Below are 12799 nucleotides of genomic sequence, written 5' to 3' on the forward strand. Positions count from 1 at the left end.
TATTGCATGTAGTTACTGTGTGTCTTTAACCTATATTACTCATAATAATTGTCCTCTTTTTTTCTGTTTTTGAATCTTTTTATGACAGTAACATAAAAATGTAGCCTCCTTCTTTTTAAAAATAGAATATTCCTTTTGGGTTTGCTCTTTCCGTGTGATTAGTTTCAAGTTATGCTTTCTCAGCCACAACACAAAAGTCTAATTAGGGTCTTCTCAGGGTTACTACTTTTGAGGGTATATCTAGTGTCTGTTTCTCTTTTGTGATGTTACCCTTTCAGGTTGTTGTAATTTTTCTGCTGGGTAGTTACTGTTCGTTACCATCCTCCCTTGAAACTAATAGGAAGTCTGAGAAATACTTTTAAGATTATATAAAAGTCTATTTGTAGAATTTCCACCTTGTTTTCACATTCATTGATTTGTGTTTCATCTCCTCTGATGGGTTCGGGTGAGTTTCTACCTCCCATACTCTATAGAAAATCTTGTCTTAATTCTTCCGTACTTGTATGTTGTTAGTATGAATTTTTTTTCGCTATTTTTGTAACCAAATTGTCCAGATGTGGCCAATGTAAAGCTCCATCAAGTACATGAGCACTTCCTTTTTTGGCATAACATCATATGAAGAGTCTATCCTTTTTCTTTTTTTTTTTCTTTCAAAATTTGTTTAAGAGGCAGAGTGAGGAGGGAGAAGGAGATCTTCTATTGCTGATTAATTTTCAAATGACCACAACAGTCCACACCAGAGCCAGAAGCCTGAAACTCCTTCCAGAATTCTCATGTCAGTGTTTAGTCCAGATGCCTGGGCTTTTTCAGGCATTTTAGCAGGGAGCTGGATTGGAAGTAGAGCAGCTGGGACACAAACCTGTACTCCAGTATGGGATGCCAACGTTTCAGGCTGCATCCTACTCTCTGGCACAAGAGTACCCCAGGAGGATCATCTTAGACTTAGCATGTTCCAACCTTGGAATAGAGAGAGCTCTAATTTTCTTTTAGTAGAAAGTACAATTAGTGATCAAAATTGGGGCATTGGGTACATTCTATGTTACTTGGCTCTATCTGTGAAAAAAATAAGGAATACATGCCTGTATTTACAAATATAGGCATACACATGTGGGTATAAACGTATTGGTTTGATAATTGAAGACAACAGACATGTGTAAATTGATGTTGCGCCTAGGCTGTGCTAAGGACAGATGTTGTGATGTCACGGATTACTTTTCTGTTAAACCAACATGTTGAGTGACCCAACAGTGATTGGACACTGGGGAATCTGTATAAGTAGGACAGGGTAGATTCCTCTCTGATAGAAAGAACAGTCAGTTGTAATACATACAGTATAACATGAACACCTTTCTATTTGGGATTGCATGTGAATGCAGGAAGATGGGACACTCCTGGCCTGTCATGATGGCTCAGTGGATAAATCCTGTCCTGGAACTGCCCAGATCCTATATGGACACCTTTTCATGCCCCGGCTGATCCACTTCCCAATCCAGTTCCCTGCTTATGGCCTGGGAAAGCAGTTGAGGACAACTCATAGCCTTGGGACTCTGCACCAGTGTGGGAGACTCAGAAGAAACTCCTGGCTTCTGGCTTCGGATCAGCTCAGCTAGAGCCATTGTGGCCATTTGGGGAGCAAACCAGTGGATGGAAGATCTTCCTTTCTCTCCCTCTCTGTAACTTTAAATTTGTTCTGTCTTTCCAATAAAAATAAATAAATCTTTAAAAAAAACAAAAGAGCCATTTTAATTGCATGTATGAGTCTTCTGCATTTGAGTCTTTTTAGAAAGTAGAATTTGGTTGCAGTCTTGCTATATTATTGTAAAATGGGGTGCTTTAAAGTACATGTTCTCATAAGTTTTTTACACTGACATGCTGGAGTTGGATATACTGTAGATTGCTTCTGTATATTTCTTCTTTAGTGTAACCATGTGAAGCTTTAGGTGTAAAGATCTTCTGAAGTAGAATAACTATGTCACTCTAGATCGGAGAGAGTGTAGAAATGACAGATATTCTATTATTGAGGGAAATCTGGAAACTCCCCACTGTTAGCAACAAAATTTCATATCAGATCAGGAATTTCAAATTATTTTGTCAGTTTGGTCTACAGTTGTAGTTAGGAATTATAGTATTCTAAAGCCTTTAATAAGTGATTCCCTCTGCTAACAATGTTTTTTTTGTGTGTGACTAAAAGAATTATTTTCTCTGCCTTTAAATTTAGCATTTCCCTACTGATTACCATTGTAAAATTGGAGTATGTTTCTTAAACTACAAATTTTATTGAAATTGTTGTCTTCTCCCTTTTTCTGGGCTGGTGGAGGTATCTGTAATAACCTTATTTCCTTCACAGTACTCATTTTTGCTTTTAAATATTAAAAATTTATTCGAAAAGTAGAATTAGAAATATCCCATTTGCTTATTCATTCCTTAAATGCCTGCGAGAGCTGGACTAGGGTTGCCTAAAGGAGGAGCCCAATTCTCAAACTGGGTTTCCCATACAGGGCTCAGGCATTTTAAGTTACCACTTGTGCTGATTTCCAAAGTATGCTTTATCGGGAAGCTGAAAGTGGAGCTGAGACTTTAACCCAGTTACGCAGTATGGGATACAGGTCTCCCAAGTGATATCTCAGCCATTATGCCAAAGGCCTGCCTATCATCTCTATAGTTTTTTCCCTTGAAATGAGTGGATTTTTGTTGTTTGTTTGTTTGCTTTTAGTTGAAAGGCAGACTAAAGAGAGGGAAGAAAAAAACAGAGGGGTCTTCCCATCTGCTGGTTCACTCCCCAAATGGCCACAACAACCAGAGCTGGGCCAGTTTGAAGGCAGGAGGCAGGAACTTCTAGATTTCCCTTATAGGTGCAGGGGCTGAAGTGTTTGGGCCGTCCTATTCTGCTTTTCCAGGTACATTAGTAGGGAGCCAGATCAGAAACAGAGTAACCAGGGATAGAACTGGCACCCATGTGAAGTACTGGTACTGCAGTGGAGGCCCGACCATGGTGCCAGTCTCTGTTTTTCAGCTGAAATGTCTTTTAAGGGATTTAGAGGAAGCAGCTAAGATAACCGATTAGGCATTATTTGAATATCAGAAAATCACAAAATGTGCTATTCTTTAGTTGTAGGCAGTTTTTTTTTTCCAAGATTTATTTATTTTTATTGGAAAGCCGGATATACAGAGAGGAGGAGAGAGAGAGAGGAAGATCTTCCATCCGATGTTTCACTCCCCAAGTGAGCCGCAACGGCTGGTGCACGCCAATCCGATGCAGGGAACCAGGAACCTCTTCCGGGTCTCCCATTTGGATGCAGGGTCCCAAAACATTGGGCCGTCCTCGACTGCTTTCCCAGGCCACAAGCAGGGAGCTGGATGGGAAGTGGAGCTGCCGGGATTAGAACCGGCGCCCATATGGGATCCCAGGGCGTTCAGGGCAAGGACTTTAGCCGCTAGACCATGCCGCCGGGCCCAGTTGTAGGCAGTTTTAACCAAGCTTGTTTTAAGACTATTGAGAGAATACTGAATTCACAAAATTGGGAGAAGTTTAAAGAAAATATATTCAGAAATGACCAAGAACTGTGGTAGCTCTCAAGAGCTTAGGAAACTGTAATGGATGCACCGTAGCAGTTTAAGTGTCTTGGGGAACATTCAGCCATCCTTATTTGGGTTATTCACCATTTCGTTTAGAAGGCTGACTGAATTTTTTTGAAGATATTTTTATTGTAAAGTCAGATCTACAGAGAGAATGAGAGAGAAAGATCTTCTGTCCATTGGTTCATCCCCAAGTGGCCACAGTGGCCAGAGCTGAATTGATTGAGGCTAGGGTCTTTTCTGGGTCTCCCATGCGGTTGTAGGGTGCCAAGGCTTTGGGCCATCCTCTACTGCTTTCCCAGGCCACAAGCAGGGATCTGGATGGGAAGCAGAGCATTGGGGATATAAACCAGTTCCCATTTTGGATTCTGGCTCTTGCAAGGTGAGGATGTTAGCCTCACACCTGGCCCGGTTGACTGAATTTGATCTCAATGGGGGGAAGCAAGGAACTGAGAATGTTACTAGGAAAGAGATTCTAAGGTAACCAGAACTCAACAAATAGCTGTTGAATTGACCCGTACATCTTACAGTGGAACAATGACGTGGAGGAAGCCTGATAGTAGATGTCTTTATTTCTTGTGAGAGAGGTAACTATTGAGATGGAAGTCACATATCACACATTTTGTAAATGGTACAGTTCAATGGGTTTTATTTGAAGTTGTGTAACCATCATTAGCACAATCACATATTAAAATGTTTTTATCTTCCTCCAAAATTAAAAACTTCTTCAACTAATCATCCTTTATTATTGCCCAGTTGCAGCAAACCACTAACCATTTTGCCTATTCTGGACATTGCATGCAAATGAAATCATATAGCATGTGGTCTTATGTGACTGGCTTCTCAGCACATCCATGTTTAGTATGTGTCAAATGACCATTTCTTTTTCTAGTGCACATTTCAATTTTTATTTGGAATGGATGGAGATATTCTGTCTGCTAATTTGTTCCCCAAAGGACAACAACAGTCAAGTCTAGGTCAGGCTGAAGACAGAAGCTCAGAACTCACTCCAGGTCTACCATGTGTATGTCAGGACCCCAAGTACTTGAGCCATTCTCTCCCATGGTGTACACTAGCAGGAAGCTGCATCAGAAACTGAGTAGCTAGGGCTCCAACCAGGTATTCCAGTGTGAGTGGTGACAACTTCTGTACCAAGCACCTGTCCTCTCCATTCTTCTTAACAAATATTATTCCATTGTATGACTATACCACTTTCTGTTCATTCATTCATCAGTGGTAGGTAATAGAGTTTTTCCACTTTGGGCTGAGAATAATGCCACTGTGAACATAACGCAAGTGTTTGGGTAGAGGTGTTTTTTGTTAGTTTTTGTATATGCGAAGAACACTGTTACACAGTAACTGTTTAAACTTTGGATGAACTATCAAGACTATTTCCCCAAGTGGCTATATATTTCCACTAATAGTGTGTAAGGGTCTACTTTCATCTGATTGTTGTCCCTGTCTGTTTGTAAATAGATGTTTGGATTCTAATTCTAGTGTTGCTTTGTGACATTGGGGCAGAACAGTTTATATCTCTGAGGCTTTATTGTCAATTATGAAACTATCCACATTGAAAGAATATAAATAATATTAAGTATGTAATTACCTAAGATTGTTTGCGTGGTAAATTTTAAAATAATTTTGGTTTTTTTTTCCTTCCTGAAAGTCATTCATAATTTCACCTTCTATTTCATAGCTCTTTGAATCAGAGTTAAATTCTTTTGTATTATTATTAATTTGTCTAAAGGTACAGGTACAGAGAAGGGGAGAGACAGAGAGAGAGATGTCTTCCATCTGCTAGTTTACTGCCCACGTTGCAATAGCCAGGCCTGGACTAGGCCAAAGCCAGGAGCCTTGGACTCCATCGTGTATCCCATAGGGGTAGCAGGCACCCAGACACTTGCGGAAAATGGAATTTAAAAGATAAATTTATCTCCGTTCAAAAACATTTTGGATTCCATGTATATTCATAGTTTGTCTTGGTTACAAAGTTTTCCTGATTTATTAGTTTTAGAATAAAAAATTGGGTACAATTTCCTCTTAGCAGTTGAAACAGCTGAACTTTTGTAGATGAATGGCTTTACTTTATAAGAACAGTTCAGGGGCTAGCATGATGGCTCGTTTGGTTGTTGATCCCACCTGTAAAGTACTGGGAACCTATGTGGGTGCCATTTCATGTCTCAGGTATTCCACTTCCCATCCAGCTCCCTGCTTATGGCCTGGGAAAGCAGTTGAGGATGGCCCACGCTATGGGACCCTGCACCCACGTGAGAGACCTGGAAGAGGCTCTTGGCTTCAGATCAGTTCAGCTCTGGTTGTGGCCACTTGAGGAGTTAACCAGCAGATGTCAGATCTTTGTATGTTGCTCTCTGTAAATCTGCCTTTATTATAGATAAACCTTTTAAAAATATACTTCAGAAAGTTTGTGGGAAAATGTAATTAGTAAAAATTCATTTTTGTACAAAAGAGAAGTTCATTTTGGTGCAAAAGAATCAAAAAACTTGTGAAGCTATTTTTATAATAAGGATTTCCATCAGTATTTTAAGATTTATTCATTTATTTATTTGAAAGGCATAGTGATGAGAGAAAGAAGTATCCTCCATTTGCTGCTTGCTTCACTCTCCTAATACAACACCAGTGTTAGATTAGGCCAGACCAGAAAGAAACCAGGAACCAGAAACTTCGTTTAGATTTCATGTGGGTGGCAGGAACCCAAATTTTTGGGCCATCATCCATTGCCTCCAAGACACATTAGCAGAAAGTTAGATGTGAAATGTGGAACAACTGGGATTTGACCTAGACACTCCTATTTTGGATGTGGGCATCCCAAGCAACCTACTCTACCTACACATCCGTCAACTTTCTGAAGACCCCTTTGTTGTATGGATTTCCCTTTATTTTATTTTTTTTTTAGATTTATTTTACTTGCTATTTTTATTGGAAAGTCATATATCAGAGAGGAGGAAAGATCTTCCATGTGTTGATTCACTCTCCAAGTGGCCTTAACAACCAGAGCTGAGCTTATCTAAAGGCAGGGACCAGAATCTTCTTCCAGGTCTCCCATACAGGTGCAGGATCCCAAGGCTTTGGGCTGTCCTTGATTGCTTTTCCAGGCCACAAGCAGGGAGCTGGATGGGAAATGGAGCTGTTGGGATTAGAACCAGCACCCAATATGGGATCCTGGCACTTGCAAGACTAGGATTTTAGCCACTTGGGTACTATGCTGGGTCCTTGTTTTCCTTTTTTTTTTTTTTCCACCAAAATAAAATTTGTCTTTTAATTCCATTTTCACTAAGTTTGATGGGACAGTTAGGTAATTCAGTATCTAATGCTTTAGCCTTTTTTTTAAAAAGATTTGTTTATTTTTATTGGAAAGGCAGATATACAGAGAGGAGGAGAGACAGAGAGGAAGATCTTCCGTCTGATGGTTCACTCCCCAAGTGAGCTGCAATGGCTGGAGCTGAGCCAATCCAAAGCCAGGAGCCAGGAGCTCTTCCGTGTCTCCCACACAGGTGCAGGGTCCAAAAGCTTTGGGCCGTCCTTGACTGCTTTCCCAGGCCACTAGGCAGGGAGCTGGATGGGAAGTGGGGCTGCTGGGATAAGAACCGGCGCCCATATGGGATCCCGACGTGCAAGGCGAGGACTTTAACCAGTACGCTATTGCGCCGAGCCCCAGCCTTATTATTTTAACATTCATTTATTGTTAGGTATATTTAGAGAGAGGGATAAAGATTTTCCACTAGTTCACTTCACAGTTGGCCGTAACATCCATGGATAGGCCAGGCTGAAACCAGGAGGTTGCAATGCAATCTGGATTTTCTACCTGGTTTGCAGGGACCTGCTGCTTTATCCAGGACATTACCAGGGAGCTGGATCAGAAGTAGAACAGCTGGGACATGTAGGATGACAGTTTTGAAGGCAGCAAGCTTTACTTAGCTCCTGGGACTTTAATTCTTTCTAGAGGCAATGTCCTCCAACATAAATGAGAATACTTGAAAAAAGGTAATGAAAAAACAGTTAAAACTTGTTTATTTGGCATTAAAAAAAAAAGCTTTGGCATCCATACATGATTTTTCATAAAATACATTTTCATAAACTTTTTTTGAAAATCCCTCATTTTGTCTCCCACTGCCCTAAGAACCTACTATCGAGTAATGTGTCTTTGGTAACAAGTTGTATTAGAAAAGCTGAGCATTGTCTATTCTGATGCTTTATTATTTTGTGTCTCATATCCCTTTTAACTTCTCCATGCATGTTTGTGTTTAATCTTAAATGGTCTTTGGCTGTTTTAGAAATTTGTTCTAAGTATTTAGTAAGAAATATTATCTGGTGCAAAATACATACGAAAAAGTAAGCTAAATGGGAAAATAAGTCACCCTCAGTGATGTGACTTTGGAATTAGATAACTGAAATGCAGTTAGAGCTCTCACCGAATGAACTTATTTCAGAACAGAGAAGGAATCTGTAAGACACAGACATTGGAAATTTATATAATAAAAGAATACCAAGTAGTACCAGAGGTTAGGTTTTACAGCTGTTACCTATTTTGTGCAAGGATAAGCTGTTCAGTTTTTTATACACATTTTTTCGTTGTGGTCAAAAATAGTCAAATATCGGACCCAGCGGCGTGGCCTAGCGGCTAAAGTCCTCGCCTTGGAAGCTCTGGGATCCCATATGGGCGCCGGTTCTAATCCCGGCAGCTCCACTTCCCATCCAGCTCTCTGGTTGTGGCCTGGGAAAGCAGTTGAGGACGGCCCAATGTTTTGGGACCCTGTACCCATGTGGGAGACCCGGAAGAGGTTCCAGGTTCCCGGCTTCGGATCGGCGCGCACCGGCCGGTTGTGGCTCACTTGGGGAGTGAATCATCAGACGGAAGATCTTCCTCTCTGTCTCTCCTCCTCTGTGTATATCTGGCTGTAGTGGAGTGAATAAATCTTTAAAAAAAAAAAAATAGTTAAATATCATTGCTATATAGTCTTTGCTTAGAATTGTTTCTGAGGGGTCGTTGCGGTGGCCTAGTGGCTAAAGTGCTCGCCTTGAATGCTCCAGGATCCCATATCGGCGCCGGTTCTAATCCCACCAGCCCCGCTTCCCATTTAGCTCCCTGCTTGTGACCTGGGAAAGCAGTTGAAGACAGTCCAAAGCTTTGGAACCCTGCACCCATGTGGGAGACCCGGAAGAGCTCTTGGCTCCTGGCTTCAGACTGGCACAGAACTGGATGTTGCAGTCACTTGGGGGATGAATCATCAGATGGAAGATCTTCCTCTCTGTCTCTCCTCCTCTCTATATATATCTGCCTTTCCCATAAAAATAAATAAATCTTAAAAAAAAAAAAAGAATTGTTTCTGATAGTTGCCATTATTAATTGAAATATCTTGGTTTTTTTTTTTTTTTTATCCTACTTACAGGTCAGCCCCTATTCCTCCATTTTCTTTGTATGCACATACACAGTTCTTATTAGGGTATGATTTAAAATGTATTCTGCAAGAGAATGTAAATATTAGTTGGTACTGATGGTGATGTTGACTAGTCCTGCTAAATGTCCTTGGATATATGCTATTCATATAAGATGAATATAGGGCTTTAAAACAATACCAAGAAAAATAATCCTTTAGTGTGTTTTAGAGAAGAATTTACTTGTTTTCAGTTCTTAACTCACAATTTTCTGTTTTACCTCTTTTAGGAGGAGAGCATTCCCATTGCTTTATCTGGTAGGGATATCTTAGCTAGAGCAAAAAATGGAACAGGCAAGAGCGGTGCCTACCTCATTCCCTTACTTGAACGGCTAGACCTGAAGAAGGACAATATACAAGGTTAGTTGGAGAAAAATTTGTGTTTTAAACTAAAAATTGCAGTTAGATCTTGCTAAACTGAAGATAATTTCCCCGGAGACAGCCTCCTCTCTATTGACAGCTTTTGGCCTACTTGTTTATAGATGTGATTCCCAACTTTGAAGAGATTTCTAATTTTCAAAATATTTTTTATATTACTTGCAGTTTACATAGCACTGCAGTGAAACTAGCAAAATCAGTATTCTATAGATAGGAAAGCTAAGAGCATAAGGAGTAGTGGCATAGCTTCTTGTAAACTATAAAACTGTTTTGTTTATGGGTTTTTTGTTAGCAGTTGGTGTTTGTGGAGTTTTTGGTAGAAATATGAACTTCTGTTTTAAAGGCTATGGCTTTGGGATTTTAAGAATTATAGGCAGTTGAAAGGAAACAGATTTCTGTAATTGTACCCAGAATAAGCTAATACAATTAAGATTTTCCTGTAATGCTTACTTAGAAATTTTTTATAAAAGAATTATGTATTTAGGGCCTGGCTCCGTAGGCTAACAGCTAAAGTCTTCGCCTTGCATGTGCTGAGATCACATATGGGCACTGGTTCTAACCCCAGCGGCCCCACTTCCCATCCAGCTCCCTGCTTGTGGCCTGGGAAAGCAGTAGAGGACAACCCAGAGCCCTTGGACCCTGCACCCACGTGGGAGACCCAGAAGTTCCTGACTCCTGGCTTTGGATCAGCTCAGCTCTGGCCATTGTGGCCACTTGGGGAGTGAATCAATGGACAGAAAATCTTCCTGTCTATCTCTCCTCCTCTCTGTAAATCTAACTTTCCAATAAAAAATAGTAATAATAAATCTTAAAAGAACTATGTATTTGATAGGCAGAGTGACATTCAGGGAAACGACAGAAATCTTCCATCCACTGGTTAATTTACTATATTACATCAATAGCTAAGGGTTTGTTTGTCCCATGTGGGTGTCAGGGCCTTAAGTACTTGGGCCATCTTTTGCTGCTTTCCCAAACTTTATTCGTGGGAAGCTGAATCAGAAGTAGGTCTAGGGGAACTTGCACTGGTGCTCCATTATGGGATGCCAGTGTTGCAACTACCAGTGTAACCCACCATGCTATAATGCCAGTCTCTTAAAAATTTCCTCTTTATCCATAATTGTTATTTCTACCTACTTTCATATGATGTAAGCAGAAATCCTACTTGGTTGTTGGAACTGTTGAATGATTGTCAAACATTAATCTAGCTACGACCTTTAATAAAAAATATGTGGAGTCTTTAAAAAAGGTTTCTTTTTGGTTTGGGTTTTTTTTTTTTTTTTTTTACCAAAATTTATCTTTTAATTCCATTTTTCACAAACTTTGAAATTTGTCATATTAAATTGATATAGCTACTACGCCCATTAAAATTACACCTTTTTCTCCCCTCTTAATATTATTTCAAAAAAAGAGTTGGCTTCCATCCATTGATTCACCCCTGCGGATGATTGCAATAGCCTGGGATGGGCCAGGCTGAAGCCAGCAACTTTATTCGAGTCTTCATATGAGTGCAGGCACTCAAGCACTTGGGTTATCCTCCACTGCTTTTCCCAGATCATTAGCACAGAGCTGGATTAGAACTAAAGCAGCTGGGGCCAGCACAGTGTCTCAACAGGCTGATCTCCAGTATCCCTTATCTGTGCCAGTTTGTGTCCTGATTACTCTGTTTCCGATCCAGCTCCTTGGTTGTAGACTGGAAAAGCGGTGGAGGATGGCTTAAGTCCTTGGGCCCTTTACCCACATGGGAGATCCAGAGGAAGCTCCTGGATCAGCTCAGTTGCAACCGTTGCTCCCATTTGGAGAGTGAACCATGGATGGAAAGACTCTGTCTTCTCTCTATAAATTTGCCTTTCAAAGATAAAGGAAATACTGAAAAAAATGAAGAAGTCGGGTGGTGAACTGTTGCTCATAAAGGTTGCTGACATCCAAAGTGTTCACGTTACTGTGCCTGAATACTGGCCTCTGAAGTTATTAATGAATGTGTTTTGGTATTTAGATTACAAGGGGCTAATATTTCTGAGCTCCTTAAATTCTTAAGGTATTAAGACATGTTCTGTTTTCTCTTTTTTCTTGACATTTGCCAGCAATGGTGATTGTTCCCACTAGAGAACTTGCTCTACAGGTCAGTCAAATTTGCATCCAGGTCAGCAAACACATGGGAGGGGCCAAAGTGATGGCAACCACAGGAGGAACCAATTTGCGGGATGACATAATGAGACTTGATGACACAGGTAGGAAATGAGTGACACAGGGTGGCATGACTCTCAGTTATAGATGTTCTTTTTCAATAAGTTATTAAAAATGGTTTAAGAATTAAGGAACAAAATTATTGCAGCAAAATACCAATTTTAAAAATGCCAAGAAAAGACAAACTGATCATTGATAGGATGTGCACCATTATAGTCACAACTTTAAAATGTAAATGAAACCGAATTTATATTCGTTGTACGTGTCTACTTGGTGAAGCTGAAAAATGTTAAAAACCAATAATGTGAATTTATGTAAAAATAGCTGACTTGCAACATAGAAATCTAAATCCATTGGATCTCTATGTACAGCTTGGTAGAGTATTTTAAAACTACAACTTATCACTTTTAAGAATCTCTCCTGAAATTGTGATTGGTTAAATGCAAGACTGTATATAGAATCTTGTTCGCAGTATGGTATGTAGTACTGAAAAATCAACCCACTTTAAATGTGATAAGAAATTGGCTAAATACGGGGGGGGGGTATATTTTTTTTGTTTTGTTTTTATTATTATTTTATGATACAGTTCCACAGGCCTTGAGATTTCCTTTACGCTCTCCCCAAGTCTGCTTATTCCCCCTCAACTGAGTTTCCTTATATTATTACTGTAGTGTAGTTCTTCATAAAGAGTCATATGTCCATCATTGCGGGCATGGACAGTGGCAGAGAGTCCAAAATCCTATTGTTACGATATAGTAAATAGTTTCACTGGTAGTCCATCTTTGATCTGGAAATAGAGATGCATAATGCATTATGTTCTCACATCTGGATATGATAGTCTCCATTACACAGTTACTATATATCCCATTAAATGGAAAGCCACAATACAACTCAACAACAGGAAGAAAAATAGAAATTTACTACGCCTTGAATTTTTTAAGATGTTTTGATAGTTCAGCAGTCCTGAATTGCTGTTGATCCTGCCACTCCAATTGCGATGAAATCTCTCCAGAATCCGTTGACTGCCGTGGTCCGCCTTAGAGTGTCCATCTGCCCAGATATTCATTGCCAGATAGTCATTGCCAACGCTTGGTTGGAGTAGTTGATCAGTTTGTTCTGTCCTCTGCCATGGTACCAGGTGTCCTCTGCAGGTTCTAATGTACTACCATATCCTCCGTGTCCATTTGGATATGCCGTCCACTGCTCCA

At 40.1% G+C, this 12799-nt stretch overlaps 1 protein-coding gene across 4 annotated transcripts in view; it reads left to right on the plus strand.

Annotated features, from left to right (window-relative positions):
• DDX6 (DEAD-box helicase 6) overlaps positions 1 to 12799 on the plus strand; it is a 43136-nt gene that overhangs the window by 11527 nt on the left and 18810 nt on the right. For all 4 annotated transcript variants that reach the window (XM_058663803.1, XM_004585139.4, XM_004585138.2 and 1 more), the window contains exons 5-6: positions 9260 to 9389; positions 11489 to 11635. In XM_058663803.1, coding sequence (XP_058519786.1) covers positions 9260 to 9389; positions 11489 to 11635 — 277 coding nt within the window. The remainder of the gene's footprint in view (positions 1 to 9259; positions 9390 to 11488; positions 11636 to 12799) is intronic.

This window comes from Ochotona princeps, chromosome 4 (genome assembly GCF_030435755.1).
Source record: "Ochotona princeps isolate mOchPri1 chromosome 4, mOchPri1.hap1, whole genome shotgun sequence".
In the NCBI taxonomy this organism is placed as follows: Eukaryota; Metazoa; Chordata; class Mammalia; order Lagomorpha; family Ochotonidae; genus Ochotona; species Ochotona princeps.